This window comes from Ovis canadensis, chromosome 12 (assembly GCF_042477335.2).
Source record: "Ovis canadensis isolate MfBH-ARS-UI-01 breed Bighorn chromosome 12, ARS-UI_OviCan_v2, whole genome shotgun sequence".
Lineage (NCBI taxonomy): Eukaryota > Metazoa > Chordata > Mammalia > Artiodactyla > Bovidae > Ovis > Ovis canadensis.
The window spans coordinates 61,848,631-61,864,381 of record NC_091256.1 but is presented as its reverse complement, the minus strand read 5'-3'; the positions used below and the strand labels follow the sequence as shown (position 1 = coordinate 61,864,381).

The following is a 15,751-nucleotide window of genomic DNA, read 5'->3' as shown; positions in this document are numbered from 1 at the left end:
GCCTTCTGGACTCCATGGTTTTTAATGGGAAATTGGTTGCTGGTCTTATTGAGAAGCCCTTATAAGTCACTTCTCTTTGCTGATTTCAACATCCTCTGTTTGTCTTTGTCTTTTAAAAGTTTGCTTACAATATGATGGATCTTTTTGAGCTTATTCTACTTGGAGCTCATTGGCCTCAAATGTGTAAATTCTTTTTCATCAAATTTGAGAAGGCCCACTACCATTATTTCTTTAAATATTCTTCCTGCCTCTTCCTTCACTCTCTTTCTAGATCTCCTTCCAGAGATCTCTGTAACTTCATCTTTCTTCATTCCTTTGACTTTCTGTTCCTTAGACTGGATAATCTCAACTGATCTGTCTTCAAACAACTCAAATGTCTTGTTCAATTATTATACTTTTCAACTCCAGAATTTCTGTTCAGCTCTCCTTTATAATTTCTGTCTCTTCACCGATATTCTCTATTTGGTAAGACATTGTTCCTGTATTTGCCTTTAGTTCAAGTGAGGTCTTCCAAGGAAACATCAGACATCACGACAAATGACTACACTACTCAGCCAAACAGATTAATCCTGCTATCTCCAGTACCAAGAATGTAGGCATTTTTCAAGGCATTGAGCTGGGATGCAGGGAATAATACTAGACCAGGTTAAAATACTACAAAACGTGCTCTTCCTATCAAGATTTAAGATTCTATTTGAATAAACACTCTTCAGGTTGCTGAATGCTTTTGGTTAATTTCCAGCATTCTAAGAAGGTTAATTTTGACAAATATGGCCCATTTTGGCTGTTTTTATGGAATGGCTTATCTCTGGACCCCTTCCTCTGCCCGTTTTGTGATGCTCTCGTCTCTCTTGATCCTGCTCAGCAAGGCTTCTCCCTGTTGTCTCACTGAAATGCTCACCAGAGTGATTTCCATGTTGTCAGACTCAGGGATCAGCCCTGGTCCTCTTCTCCCTGACCTGTCAGCCAACTTCAGACATAGCTCCTCGCTCCCCATGGCTTCCAGGACCTTGCTCACTTCCTCTTAGCCCCCTGCGCAGGTCCCTGGGCTCCCCACCATGGCTCTCTGGAGCCCAGTGTCCAGCCTGGCCCTACTCTTTATCTGCTCTTATCTACTCTTTGTCTTTATCAGATATCACCAGACTTTTTTTTTTTAACTTCTTATTTTGTATTGGGATAAAGCCAATTAACAAACAATGCTGTGATAGTTTCCGGTGAATAGCAAAGGAATTCAGCTGTATCTATACATGTATCCATTCTCCCCCAAACTCACCTCCCATCCATGCTGCCACATAATATTGGGCAGAGTTCTTTGTGCTATACAGTAGGTCCTCGTTGGTTTTCCATTTTAAATATAACAGAGTGTACATGACCATCCCAAACTCCCTAACTATCCCTTCCCCCATCCATTCCACCAGCAACCATAAGTTTGTTCTCTAAGTCTGTGGGTCTCTCTCTGTTTTGTAAGTTCATCTGTATCAATGCTTATATAAGGTATGTCATATGACATTTCTCCTTCTCAGACATCCCCTGACTTTAAATTCCATCTATGTGCTTAAGATTCCACATTAAACATGGACCCTGATCACTCCCCTGATCTTGACCCAAAGCCTATCAGCACCCCATCTGCAAGCTCACAGAGGTCTCAGCCTCCAGGGCTTCCTCTCCTTCTTGGTTGATGAGGGCTCCATCCTCCCAGAGTCTCAGACCAAACATCTAGGGATAGCCCTTTATTCTTGTTTACAGCTCACATCCTTTCATCAGTTGCACTGGCTTTACCCCAAAATAGACCCAGCATCCATCCCACCACCTTGGCTTCTACAAGCCAGCATATTTCTCACCTAGATCCTTGCAACAGGCCCCTTCAGTCTCTCTCAGCATAGCAGCTAGAGGACCCTGTGAGGGCACAGGTCAGATACGCCCTCCTGTGCACCACCCTCCATAACTCTGATCTCAGGGTGAAAGACAAGGTCTTCCCACACCCTGAGAAGTGACTGGTGCCACTCTGGTCTCATCTCCTGCTGCTCTCTAGCTTGCTCCAGCCACAGCAGCATCACCCTTGTCCTCTGACACCTTGGGCATGCTCAAACTTACAGCTGTTGCTCCCACCAGGTGTCCCATCCCCACCCCACAGCTCCCCCCTTCCATCTTCACCTGGTACTCACTCTCTTCTCAATGAGGCCCACCTGGATCATACCCCTTTCCACACCACCCCAGAGCCCCCACCTCTCACCCTGCCTTAGCTTCTCCTGTTTAGCATGTGCGGCTTTGTGCACCATACACATCAAGTTTTTGTCTCTCTCCTATGAGTGAACTGCTCAAGGGCAGAGACTCCTCAGAAGCTCTCTCCACTCTCCTGCCACATCAGTACCTGTCACACAATAGGAGGGCCATACGTTTGTTGGATGAATAAAATGAGAGTGAAGGAGTTTCTGGCTATGAGCCTGTGACCCTGAAAATGTGACAGTATGGTCACAGTGGGAGCACAGGTGAGGGATGGGCTGTGGCTGCTCAGACCTGGAGGGTGTAATCAAGGCCCACAGTTGACATCCTGTCCCCCCTACCCCGCCCTGCCCACAGAAGCGGATGCAGCAGATCATGGCCCACTGCTTCCTGGCCGTCAAAACCAAGCTGGAGTGCAAGCTGGGCTACTTTGACCTCATCGGCTGTGACTTCTTGATCGATGAAAATTTCAAGGTGCTGCTGAGGCTTTCTGGCAGGGGGCGGGGGGGAGGGGGCGGGGCTGCTGGCAGGCAGGTGCAGGAGGCAGTGGCCCTCCATGCACACCTGACCACTCAGGCAGGCCCCAGGGGTGGGCAGTCAGGCGCCCTCCCTAGCCCTGGAGGTGATGTGTCCATAAGGTTTCACTCCTACCGCTGGGGTGGCTCCTAAGGCCAGACTCTCAGACCCTCAAGAGTCTCAGCCCCTTGGGCGATTGGGGGAGTGAGGTCATGGAAAAGAAGTGACCTGATGGTCACGAGGCTTAATGGGGACCAGAGTCTCAACCTTCTCCTGGCCAAGTGGTAGGTGGGGTGGGATGCTGAGCAGTGTTGGGCCCAGGTGTGGCTGCTGGAAATGAACTCCAACCCCGCCCTGCACACCAACTGTGAAGTCCTGAAAGAAGTGATTCCCGGCGTGGTCATGGAGACCCTGGGTGAGCCACCCCCCAGGACCCTCAAACTGCCCCCCTCTGCCTGCACATGCTCTCTGCAAGTTCAGACGCCCACAAACCCAGTTCTCCAGCACCCCGAGGGCTGCATGGCAACCCCAGCCTCTGCTCATGCCCCCACCTCCCTGCCAGCGTGGTGCCATCCCACCCCTCACCACCCTGTCACCTCCAGACCGGGTGGGAGGTCCCCCTCCCCCCGCACCGCCCTTCCCCGCTCCGTGTCCAGTTCACCCTCGACTCCTCCCCAGACCTGGCGCTGGAGACCTTCCAAAAGAGCCTGCGCAGCGAGAAGATGCTACCGCTGCTGTCCCAGCGCCGCTTCGTGCTCCTGCACAACGGCGAGACGGACCTGTGGCCGTGCCTGGGGGGCTCCCGCAACGTCCCCCGCCAGCCGCTGCCCCCACTTCGGCTCACCTGCGACGCCGCGCCCCTCGAGCCATCCCTGCTCCGCGCCACCGACCGGCCGGGCGCGCGCAGGCCCGTGCCACACCGGGGCCTCAGCGGCGCGCCAGTGCGGCCCTCCTCCGCGCACCGGCGCCCCCGGCCTCCCGTCCTCGCCCCGGACGGCGCCCTGAGTGGAGACCCCGAGGCCCAGGAAGGTGGGCAGCCGCGAGTGGGCGACGCGGACCGGGCACGGGAGCTTTCCCCGGGGCCGGCAGAAGAGGAGCGCAAGAACGCGGGCCATCGAGGCTCCTAGCCGGCTCTCTCCCAGGGACCTATAAAAGCTACTTTGTTACAAGCGCGGCCTCTGCCCCGCATACCCGGCCCCAAGACACCCGCTGGCAGCCTCCCTGAACCCTACTAGCCGCTACTTCACTGCTAGGACCCGTTCTTGGGGGAACATGGGGGTCTAGGGATGAGCAGCCGAATCCGAACCCCTGACTTTGCCCATCATGGGCTGCTTCTATCCGGTGAAGCTCTCCAGTTTCTGGGCCCCCACGCATCACCTATAGCCTGCCTCCATCAGGACCCTGGGTCGCTGCAGCCTCACAGGTCACCTACCCCGGCTGCCTAGTCTGCGGTCCCTGGGAAAGGCAGCCAGTGTCTCCCAGGAAAGGGTCTGGGTCCCCACAGCCCCCTCCAGATCCCCACAGGAGTGGTTCTTTACACCAGGCCCCAGCCTGCCCAGGCTCAGCTCCTTTCTGGGGCTTCAGAGCACCAGGGCCCTGAGCTCCCCAACGGTGCCACGGTGGGAGCTATACAGCAGGCAGAGCATTGCGAGGCCCCAAGGACCCAACTGTGGGCAATGGTCATGCAGGACGGAGCCCTGAGGGGTGTGCCCAGCCAGCATGTCCCCATGTTCCTTGTGGCCCCAACCCCGAGGCTGCTGGGAGAAACCCACTACTACCAAGCATCCTGGACCAGCCATAATCCCCTCTCCTCACCCACCATCCCACACCAACCCCAGTCCAGACCCACCCCTAGGCCCACTGCAGCTGGCACCCCTCCTCCTGCACTGCCTTTCACATACCCCACCCTCACCTCTCCCATCAGTTACCACCAAGTCACATGCCCTCCTCTTGTCCTGCCAACCCTCCCTCATGACCCCAGCGGGCTCCACCACAGGTGGGAGGGGCTGCTGGGACCCTTGTTCTGCTCTGCATTGGAGTGCTGCTGCTGCTGCTAAGTTGCTTCAGTTGTGTCCGACTCTGTGTGACCCCATAGACGGCAGCCCACCAGGCTCCCCCATCTGTGGGATTCTCCAGGCAAGAACACTGGAGTGGGTTGCCATTTCCTTCTCCAATGCAGGAAAGTGAAAAGTGAAGGTGAAGTCGCCCAGTCGTGTCCGACTCTTAGTGACCCCATGGACTGCAGCCTACCAGGCTCCTCCATCCATGGGATTTTCCAGGCAAGACTACTGGAGTGGGGTGCCATTGCCTTCTCCGAGTGCAGGTGGGACCTAAGGGGCAATGGGGCTTGTCTTCCCCTCCCCCATTGCCCCTCCCTCTCCTTTCCCAGGGGTGCAAGGGCCAGAGCACGCTAGAGGGCAGCGTGGGCCGCGGAGCCACTGGCCAGTCCACGGAGATGTGCAGTCAGGCAGGGAGTCAGGGAGAGAAGAGCCAAATGAAACCTGGGGCTCAAAGAGATAGAGACAGTCCTCCCAGGTCAGCCAGTGAGGGCCCAAGCCAGGACCACATCCCCACCATCCGCATACCCACCTTCACCCACGCATCCCCACCACTGCACTCCCTCCTCGTCCTGCTGCTGTGGCCAGGAGTGTAGGGTCACCAGGCCAGAAGCACACTTGTCACCGTTTGACAAGGATCCAGGAGCCCTGAGTGCACCTCCCCCCAACCAGCGTGTCTGGTGGGCTCTCCATGAGGGATCAAGCTCAGCACTGCCACTTCTGCAGCCTGATGGCCAGCTCTGCACCCCGAGGCTGGGGAGGGTGAAAACCAGTCTCCATCAGGGAGAGGTGGTCCCCTGGGTGGGCAGAGCGCACCCACATCAGTGTCTTCAGGGTCTCTACCAGTCTTTCCTGACTGGGGTAAAGGTCACTGCACAGCCATGTCACCTCAGGCTCAGCTCCTGGTCGCCCCTGAGGGGCCTCTACACCCCATGTCTCAGCCTCCAGGCCTCTCCTGCCCCTTCCTCACATCCTGCCCACAGGGCCTTCGCCCACGCTGTCCTGGGGCTCATGAATTGGCCCATGGTAGAACAGTGGTGCCCCTGGATGCTCCAGCTCTCCTCCAGCAAGACTGTTCCCCAGCTGGTCAAGGCAGTATCTGCAGAGGTGACCTGACACTCGAGGGGAAGCTGGTCTGAGGCCTCCATTGTCCCTGGTCCCCAAGTGGGTGCAGTGGCCCCCAGGGACCACGGTGGGATGAGACGTGCACATCCTGACTGGGCCCCCATCCCTGGGCAACCCCAAACCCTGGACTGTCTGCAGCTCTTGGGCCCCTGGTACTCAGAGAAACTGGGTAACAATAAAGGAGGTTCTCCTGCTGCTCATTCTTCCCCAGAGGTGATGGCCGCACCCTTGCCCCCCAATCTGGATCCTCCTGCAGTCCCTGGCAGTCAGGAGTCTGTTTCCATTAAAGGGCCCACAGGACTCAGAGGACCGCCCCCCTCAAACCCTTCTTCCCTGCAATGTGTCTCCAAATAGAGGGGTCGGAACAGCCATGGCCCAAATCAGTGTCTCTGGAAAGACTCCTCTCCACAAGGCATGGCCACTTCTTATTGGGAAGTGGGGGTCGGGGCCCTGAAAACCACTGCAGAGCCAGAGCTCAGCCCAGTTGCAGAGAAGTGGCCATGGTGCTGAAACCATCGTGGGACTTGGGGGAGTGATGGCCCCGATTCCTGGTCAGGGCCCTTGAATGGCCAGACTTAGCACCATGGACCTATCTGATTGGTGAGGGGGCAGGCAGGGGCCACCTGCCTTTGGACAGCCCCCTGAAGCTGCCCTAGGGCTGGGGCTGGGGGAGGTCAGACATCTGGTTCTGTCTAGGGAGAGTTCCCTTCCTATGCCCACTGTGGGCGTGTCTGTCCGCTTGGGAGGGTGTCCCACATTGGCTGAGTCCAGACCTCAGTGAAGCGGGGGTCAGGGGCCTTTTCAAACAAGGCGAGGTGCTATGGCTGGGTGGGACGCTGCTGTGGCCGGAAGCACTTCTGGGAACAGAGGATGGCCTCTGGGCCCTTATCAGGCTGAACACACACCCTGGAGCCTGACGGGGAGGAGGAGGGGGAGGAGCTAAGCAGCTGGAGAGCCTCTCTGGTTGGGGTTGGGGAGTTCCCCGGTGGGGGGTAGGGTGGGGGGGCAGTGGGGAGCAGCAAGGGGCTGGAGCTGGCCTGGGCAGAATCTCATCTTCGGGTCATTCTTGGGCTCCGTGACCTATACCTGTGCCCATCCCAGCACACTGGGCTGAGTGGGAGTGGGTGGGAGCCCCTCCATTCCCACATATCAGCACTCTTGAGTCTCCTGTGCCTCCCACTACCCTGAGCTCTGCATCCCAGGCCCACCCAGGGCCTCCCTCCTCCCAACTTGGACTTGCTCAGGCTTCCCTTGGAAAGTGGGCTCTGACTAGCGGGAGCCCGTGCACACCCGGCCCTGGACAACCCACCTGAGCCTCCTACCTCCTCTCAACCTAGCCCCTCCACACCCCTTCTTGCTCTGTGGGATTTCAGCTGGGGCGCCTCAGTTCAGCTCAGGTCCAGCTTGCTATCAGCTCCCAGGAGGCTGCCAGGGAGGGACGTGAGTCCAGGAGTGGGGAGAACAGGGAGTGAGCAGAGGGAGCTGGGGTGACCAGTAGTGGGCAGGCCTGGTGGGGCAGAGGCGCTCTGCAGGGAGGAGGGGAGCGTGGAGGGAGGGCCCGCTCCAGTGGCAGGAGCTCCCTGAGTCTTCCTCACTGCCCACCCCCCAAAAAAAAGCCTGGCCTCCCTCTTCCAGTCCCTGTGCTGGGCTGGGCAAGTCCCCCTGTCCCCTGCCCGCTGCGGAGCAGGAATCCCCCGCTTGCTCCACGTCACCCAACCTGGCGTCACTCCACCGCCCACGGGCTGACTTTCCGGGTACTCCTCCCACGCCAGCCGCCCGCGAGGACTTTCCGCACTGAGTCAGCGGAACGCGCTCCTGCTCCTGCCCTCGAGGCTGTCTAGGACCTGACTCCTGGCATCAGCAAGGGGCTGAGCCAGGGTGGGGACCCCTTCCCCACAGGTGGGGGAGGGGCAGTCAAGGGACTCAGGTGACGGAGATGAGGAGGGCCTTCCTGGAGGTGGGTGGGCGAGGGTTGGCCGGGGACAGGAGATCTGGCTTGGGGGCAGAGGAGGAGCCTAAGGGTGTGGCAGCTGGTTGGCTCCTGGGCCTCTAGAGCTAGGACCCGAGGGGCAGGCAGAGAGAAGCAGCTGAGGGGATTGTTCTCCCTGTGTGAATGGTCATGAGCCGGCCATGCCCCTCCTTCCAGGCGGAAGCAGGCTGTGCCCCACAAGGGATGGAATGCAGGGCGCAGAGCCCCTCTCCCCTCCACTTCCTGCTCTGAGCTGGGTCCACCTGCCTCCCTGGAACTAAGTGGGGGTGGGGACCAGTGAATCAAGGGGCTCTCCTGGGCCGCATGCAGGTGTGTGGGGAGGGCACGGTGAGCAGGGGAGAAGGGGACAGGGCTAGAACACTTGGGGCCACAGACAGCAGGGGGGCCAGGTGGAGGGAGACAGCTGGAGAGGGCCGCTGCCAAGACCGGTCTCCACTGGCCCGCCAGCCGCGCCCTGGATGCCAGGGAGACCTTATCAGACTCCCCAGGGGTTGTGCTGTCAAGAGGCTGAAAAACGCTGCTCACCTTCGCGGGGTAAGACCCCAGCACAGTGCCCCAGGAGCGAGAGCCCTGTGAGGTGGTGGAGGCCAACAGAAGGGCTTGGACAGAGGGCTAGAACCAGGCCACTCTGAGGCTGCCCACATCCACCAGGAAGTGTGGGTGGAAACTTACCTTGCCCCAGATTGGGGCCCAATGACTCAAGGGCAGGTACCCCACAGGGAGCAGCAGGATGTGCAGCCAGCCCAGAACCAGAGTCTGGAGCACCCATGACACAGAGACCAGACACACACCAAGGACCCGGCTGCCCGAGCAACTGCCTGGCCAACCACTGGAGAATGGATTTGGACAGGGCAGTCAAGAGGCACAGAGGGCAGGGGTCCAGCAAAACATGCCTCCCCTGTGGTCCCAGCTGAGGGCTTGCGCTGAGGACTGTAATAGCCCCACCCCCACTCCCACCTCAGCTAGGAAGGGACTGTGAGCATTGGTTGGGGGAGAATCCAGAACCTGTCCCTTCTCCCCCTGCACACATCCACTTAGGTCACTGCACAAGCGTTTATTGAGTGCTGCCTGTACTCAGGTCCTTGGCCTCCTGTCCTGGGAACCAGGGGCCCACAGATGTGGCCCCAGTGGGGCAGCAAGAGAGGGAGGCAGCCACTGTGCGTCTGTGTCTTCCATGGGGTCCAGCCATAGCTGCCGCCTCTTCAGCATGATCCAGGGCACTGGTCACTGTCATCACCCCCCACCTGCTTCCACCATCGAGGGGAGCAGGGCCGGGCCCAGAGCTGGGGCCCCACTGCGGGACCCAGAGCCCTTGCTCCTGAGGGCCAGCCTGGGCCAGCTCCAGGGAGGGCCTGGCATGGGCCCTCTGCACTTCACACCCAAAGGTCCTCCTGGCGGCCCTTGTTCTCTGACAGCCGCTCACCCCGCTCCTCCTCAGGGAACTGGCAACTGCAGGAGTCCTCGGGTGGGGGTGGTGGGGCCTCCAGGAGCTGGGTCTCTGCAGAGGGGCTGCGATCAGCAGGCAGGCAGGGGACCTCCCCCTCCCCAAGGCACAACTGACCTGGGGGCCACACTCTTTGCTGCCTCAGCTGCCAGATGTGCAGGCTTAGCTGGGTCACGGTCAGGGCCAGGATGCAGGCAGCCAGGGCAAGGATGACGATGGTCAGCGGGCGGGGTGGTTCAGTGGGCGGCAGCCCCAGGCTGCACACAGCATTGTGCGTCTTGTTTCCAGGAAACAGGGTGGGAAACCCAAGCTGGATGCAGCTGGGATACACGGACAGAGCCCTCAGTAAGCCCTCGGCGACCCGAGCACTCCTCCGCACTGCTGCAGTCCTCTGAGCTGTTGGGGGTCACTGAACCAGAAAGGACAGCAGAGGCCCCACCTTCAAGCCTGCCTGGACCGCCCAGCCACCAGAAGGCCCCACCAGCACTCACTCTGCCCAAGGTTTGCAGCGACCTTCGTGGCCCCCAGAGAAGGTCCCCACGGCACAGTCAACACACTCAAAGCCGAATTTGAAGTTGCCTGGAGACAGACAAACATACAGTGGCTGCAGGGGTGGCTGGGGTGGGATCCTGCTGGTGTCCAGGTCCCCAGCAGAAGGACACTCCCCCCCCCCGTACCTCATCCATTTGACAGGAGCCTCTGGTGCCCACAGGACCTGGGATAAATCAGGTCCCCAGTGTGCCCCTTTCCAGGGCAGGCTGTGACTCAGGGCTGAGTGGAGGGTCCCTGAAGGGATATGGGGGAGGGGAGGTATCTGCTTGCAAATGATGGAGCAGGGCGGGGTTAAAGCCTGGCAAGAGCCAGCTTGGGCCTTTGCTTGCTCCAGGAGGCTGGGGGGACGGAAGGCTGGTGAGGGCCCTGGAGATTGGGGTAAGGCTGTGCCCCAGTCACCCTAGGCTTCCCTGCCCCAAAACCTCACACAGCCCCCTGTTGCCCTCACTCCCCCAGCCCCAACGTGCTCAGGCAGGCCCCGCCCCCCAGGTAAAGAGCTCCCTAAGAGGATGAGAGGCTCCTTCCAGATAAGGGGCTGAACTCCAGACTGGGCTCTACCTGGAGGGTCAGGGTGGGTATAGACCTGGACATAGTCTGAGCCAGGGCCTAAGGGCCAGACAGTCCTGGACACTCCTCTGTTCCTCACAACCAGCCCTAAGGGCATCATTTCTGGACGAAGACACCTAGGCCAAGAGAGCCACACACACAGCAGATGCTGTGCCTCCAGCGAGGGCTGAGATGCCAGAACAAGAGAACTGCCTGCCCACCAGGGTTCCATAGGACCCCACACTGACACCCATCTGCCCAGAGGGTGTCCGTACCCCTACTTGCAAGCAAGCTTTCTTCCAAACCAGTTGCTATGAGCTCTGGCTGGGCCCTGTCAACGCCCCTGGCCTGCATGGGCCACCCCCACCAACCACTTACCTTCAGGCTGCACTCCCTGGCCAGGCGGACAGGAGTGGTACTTGCAGCTCTTACACTGTGGGTCTCCACAGTGGAACTCAGGCTGGATACACTGGCAGTCCGGCTCAGGACAGGTCCCCTTATCTGGGTAGGGAACAAGCAGCTCTCTCAGCAGCTGGGGGGAGTCCTCTCCCCAGGGCACCCCCTCTTACCCCCCAGGGAAATGGGGGGCAGGGCAGGGCTACCTCAGCTGGGTAGAGTACTGTCTGGGAGGCAGGATCCTGGCTTGGTCCAGCTGTGCCCCTCCCTCCTGGGCACCCAGCTCCTTCACCCACCTGGCCTGGTTGCATCCCCCATTGCCCTGAAGTTGTTCTCACCCAGGGTAACCATGACTCAATGTGACCCGGAGCCATCCCAACAGACAAGGGGGTCACCTGGGAGATCTACTCCCGGCCCCCTCTCCATCCTGCATGGCCCTCAGCTGCCAGGACCCTCCAGGCAGCCTGCCCATCCCTCCCCAACTGCTGTCCACAGTGTCCACGACACTGAGACCTAAACTCTAAGAGCCCCTTATCACCCCCCAGGTCCTGGCAGGGTGACACCCTGGGTGTTTTCCCCGGGAATATTTGTCCCCAAACTGACCCATTCCACTTTCCTCCCACCCAGATATGCAGGTCCGAGGCAGGGAGCTGGCAGAAAGAGGGGTGCAACCCCAAACTGAGCCTGAGTGATGGCCAAGGACTCACTCACTACCCACTCAGAAGGAACAGGGGCAGCCCTCCTCTACACTGGGACCCCTGACCTGGCTTGGGGAAGGTTCCCACACCCCCTGCCCCTGCCCCACCTCCCGACCACCATCCCCCAACCCCCAATCCCTAATCCCCAAGCCACTTCTGCCTTCGCCGGGTTGCGCTGGGATCAGGGCTTTGGACCCAGAAAGCTTGCCCTGAGCACGGGGAGGCTCGCCGCGCTGCCGCCCTCCGCGCCGGGGCTCCCGCCTGCCTTACCTGGGGCGCAGCGGCAGCAGCGTGCGTCTGTCCCCGTCCCATGCAGAACTTGGCCAGGGCTGCAGCTCAGATCGCCGAGGGGGTGCTGGCCCAGGCCCAGCGCGCAGAGCAGCGCGACACCACACAGGGCCACTCGCGCGCCCCTCGCCCCCATGGCGTCCCCCTGGCCGCTCGCCCCGAGGTTTTAGGAAGCAGGCCCCTCCCGGACACGCCCAGATCCCGCCCTGCGTGCGGCTCCGCCTCGGCCACGCCCCAAAGAGGCCCGAGAGACTGTTTCCATGCGGGACCCCCGAGACCCTGCGACTCAAAATCCAAGGCGTGGGCCGAGGTTTGGGGCAGTGAGGCTGCTCTGGAAACTTCAGCGGCGAGGACGCGTCATCACGCGTCTGTCCAGAGCACAGGACGAGCCACCGGACGTGAACTACCGACTCTGGGTTAGGATGAATTGTCAGTGCAGGTTTGTCTTTTGTAACAAATGCATTGTCCTCAGGGTTATTGAATTTTGCAATAAGGAGTTCATGATCTGAGCCACAGTCAGCTCCCTGTCTTGTTTTTGCTGACTATATAGAGCTTGCTCCTTGGAAGAAAAGCTATGACAAACCTAGACGGTATATTAAAAAGCAGAGACATTACTTTGCTGACAAAGGTCCATCTTAGCCCCCAATGCTATGGTTTTTCCAGTAGTCACGTATGGATGTGAGAGTTGGACCTGAAGCAAGCTGAGCACTGAAGAACTGATGCTTTCGAACAGTGGTGTTGTAGAAGGCTCTTTAGAGTCCCTTGGACTGCAAGGAGATCCAACCAGTCCATCCTAAAGGAAATCAACCCTGAATATTCATTGGAAGGACTGATGCTGAAGCTGAAGCTCCAGTACTTTGGGCACCTGATGTGAAGAGCTGATTCATTGGAAAAGACACTAATACTGGGAAAGATTGACGACAGGAGAAGGGGATGACGGAGGATGAGATAGTTGGATGGCCACACCAACCATGGACATTAGTTTGAGCAAGCTCCAGGAGTTGGTGATGGATAGGGAATCCAGGCGTGCTGCAGGCCACAGGGTCACAAAAAGTCGGACACAACTGAGCAAAGAGGGGGTATTGATGAGGGGAAGGTTCCCCCTCACTTGCTGAGAACCTAAAACTGCTATAAAAAATACTTAAAAAAAAAAAAAATCAAGGGATGGGAATTCCCTGGAAGTCCAGTTAATAGGACTCAGTACTTTCACCGCCTTAGGCAGGGTTAGGGTTAGGGTTCAATTTCTGATCAGGGAACTACGATCTCACAAGTTGTGTGCAACCGAAAGAAAGAAAAAAACAATTCAAGGGGTCGTCCCAAAGGGACCCCAAAAGAGCAGGTCCCATCATAGGCTGCAGAGCAGCTGACCGCAGAGGACCAGACACCTGAAAGACCCATGTGTGAAGGTGACCTTGGGGGATTCCTAAGTGATCTTGCCCTTTGGGCCAGGAATTCTTTTCCAGGAACTAAATGTGACCTAAATGTGTGTGCCTTGTCAGGGGAAACACCACACATACCCCCAGCCACATCACAGGAGGGCGGGCGGGGGGTGGTCAGAAATGTTTTCTATGTAAAACCTGAGGCCACCAGGCCTGAAGGAACTGGAGTATGGGTGGGCGCCGGATGCAGGGTGACAGACAGCATCCTGAGTCATTGGGGGTGGGACAACCCTCAACAAAGACTGCTTCCTCACTGTGCTCCTTGACTCCTGGCTGACCCCCTCTCCACCTCCAGCTTCCCCAGGGGGGCACTGTGAGGCCCCTCCAATACCCAGAGCGGGTGGGATGAAATCCCTCATCCTCTGAAGCCTCCAGGCCAGGGACCCCACAACCTCCCAGAAGTCCTGGATTGCCAGCACTGAGCAGCCTCAGAACCCATGCAGGGATCAGAACAAGTCCCTGCTTTCTGAGGATTAGAACAAGCCCCCCACTTTGGGAAATTAGGACAAGTCTCCCCCCCCCGCCCCGCTCCTCAGCTTGGCCAAGTGGGCCTGGCCAGGCTCCAGACATCACACACACTGGAGGCTACAGCTGTGCTGACACCTGAGAGGAGGAGCCAGAAAGGAGAGACCAATCATTGGCTGAACCCTGCAGAGTCGAGAGGAGGGGCTGTCCAGGCTGCAGCTCTGACTGCCCTGCAGACTTCAACCCAGCTCTCCCCACAGGAATCCCATCAGCCCATGGATGTGCTGGTCCCTGATGGAGCACTTGAACTCTTCAGGCTGAGAACTCAGCCTCCAGAAACAGCAAGTGAACCCTGAAGTGGGGAGGAGGGGCTGTCCAGGCTACAGTTCGCCATGAGACTGTCCCTTGTCTCTATGAACCTTAGTTTCTTCACCTTAGTTTCTGGGGCCCTGCCTCCTTCAAGAAGCCTCCCTTGGCCCTCCAGTGGAAGCTTGATACAGGGTAAATGGGCAGAGATCCCTGGGAATGCGGTAGGGTGGGCAGTGGGGGTCCCAGGAGTGTGATTTTGGTGGCACCCATAGGTATGTTGAGGGTCATGACCTGGTGACCAGGGCAGACCCATGAAACTTGGTTTGAGAATGAGAGGGTTTGTGACTCAGGTCCCAGCATGTGCAAGGCCCTCCTCAGAGAAGCAACTGGGCCCTGCAGCAAAGGGAGGGTCTCTGCGGGGGCTGTGGCTCTGGTTCCTAGAGGGCAAGGTGAAGACCCTAGGACTGGCCCTCTCTCTGGACCACCAGATTACAGCTCAGCTCCTAGACTGGAGGATGATTTGAGCAACCGCTGGATCCCAGGGCAAGGTGCGGAATGGAGAACTGGGCAGTTCTGGACCTTCTGCCACTGCTCATTTTAAAGGCCTGAACAGTTAGGTCTGTACCAGGTTGGTGTCACCCCAATTCTGGTAAGAGCCTAAGAAAAAATGATAAATCCCCTAAAATGATGCTTGTTCAACCAGGTTCTCTCTATTGGCCCTTCTGGAAGCTGACCAGCACAGCAGGCACCAGGGGGCAGCTGTCTGTGCAAAGGGGACTGCCACCTGCAGCAGCAGGAAACCAGAGGGAGGGTCGTGTGTGACAAGAAGCAAGACTGACGTTGGGGGTGGGGACCCGTGTCGCCTTCTGGTCCCCAAGGCTCCGGAAGGGCCCTCCCACGCAGCTGCAAGCTGTGGAGTTTCTGTGACCTGGCACTGCGGGGGAGATCTCTATCTGCCAGCTGTATTTTCCAATACTTTTTGAGCAGCTCATCACATTTTTCATTTGTCTCAGCTCACACAAGTGATGCTCATTCATGGGGCAGAGGGTCCCACACAGGGTCCAGGAGTTAATCAGGAGGGCTGAGGGAGGAGGATGGGGAGCCAGGTGGGGGCCCTGGAGCGGGGAGGGCCCAGTGTGGGCATATCAGGGTGGGTGTCTGTGGGCCCAGGGGGTAGCTCAGCAGGGTTTAGGAGGCTTGTCAGCAGAGACAGGAGTGGAGAGTGTGCTTAGCGGCCGCATAAAAGCAAACTGAAAGTGATCAACCTCTGTCTGTCCATCTGTCAGCTGTTCAGAGGTGGAGCCACCAGGCAAGGGGTCAGGTGGGGGGCTCATGGCTGAGAAGCAGCTGGGAGGTTTGGGGAGGAAGCCCCTTCCCTTGACCTTCGACCTTTCAGGCCCTAAGGCCCTGGGCTCTCCCTTAGGCCCCTCTGGCTTGTTCCGTAGCCTCTCTGCACAGTCTCTGCACTGCCCAGGGACCACAGACCCCTGACCGGTGGTGCCAATTTGCTGCCCGTTCTAAGGGCGCAGGGTGTGTGTGTTCACTGCTGCATCTTGAGAGCCTTCCAAGAACATATGATGGTCCCATTGTTCCTTTTCCCCAAGAGGCCACCAGAGGTCAGAGGTTTGAGGAGAGATGGATGGGCCTCCAGGACAGGTCTGGGGAGAAAGCCAGCCCAAGAAACTTGGGGCAGGGGGCAGGAA

The 15,751-nt window shown here is 58.5% G+C and overlaps 2 protein-coding genes across 5 annotated transcripts in view; one reads left to right on the top strand and one right to left on the bottom strand.

The window, feature by feature from the left end:
- TTLL10 (tubulin tyrosine ligase like 10) overlaps positions 1–4,796 on the top strand; it is a 51,835-nt gene extending 47,039 nt beyond the window's left edge. For 2 of the 3 annotated variants that reach the window (XM_069544894.1, XM_069544891.1), the window contains exons 10-11: positions 2,581–2,697; positions 3,061–4,796. In XM_069544894.1, coding sequence (XP_069400995.1) covers positions 2,581–2,697; positions 3,061–3,744 — 801 coding nt within the window. In that variant the 3' untranslated portion in view covers positions 3,745–4,796. The remainder of the gene's footprint in view (positions 1–2,580; positions 2,698–3,060) is intronic. The other variant, XM_069544892.1, reaches the window with a different exon arrangement.
- A 4,154-nt stretch (positions 4,797–8,950) lies between these two features.
- TNFRSF18 (TNF receptor superfamily member 18) lies at positions 8,951–12,214 on the bottom strand. Of its 2 annotated transcripts, XM_069544890.1 has the most exons (5): positions 11,818–12,043; positions 10,832–10,954; positions 9,847–9,934; positions 9,473–9,675; positions 8,951–9,409 (listed from the first exon to the last, which is right to left on the bottom strand). In XM_069544890.1, exons 1-5 carry the CDS (start codon positions 11,969–11,971, stop codon positions 9,285–9,287), a joined length of 693 nt encoding a protein of 230 aa, XP_069400991.1. In that variant the 5' UTR covers positions 11,972–12,043; the 3' UTR covers positions 8,951–9,284. The 2 variants fall into 2 exon arrangements, with proteins under 2 accessions (XP_069400991.1, XP_069400990.1); XM_069544889.1 differs by having other exon boundaries at positions 8,951–9,675; positions 11,818–12,214.
- Between the last annotated feature and the right edge of the window lie 3,537 nt (positions 12,215–15,751).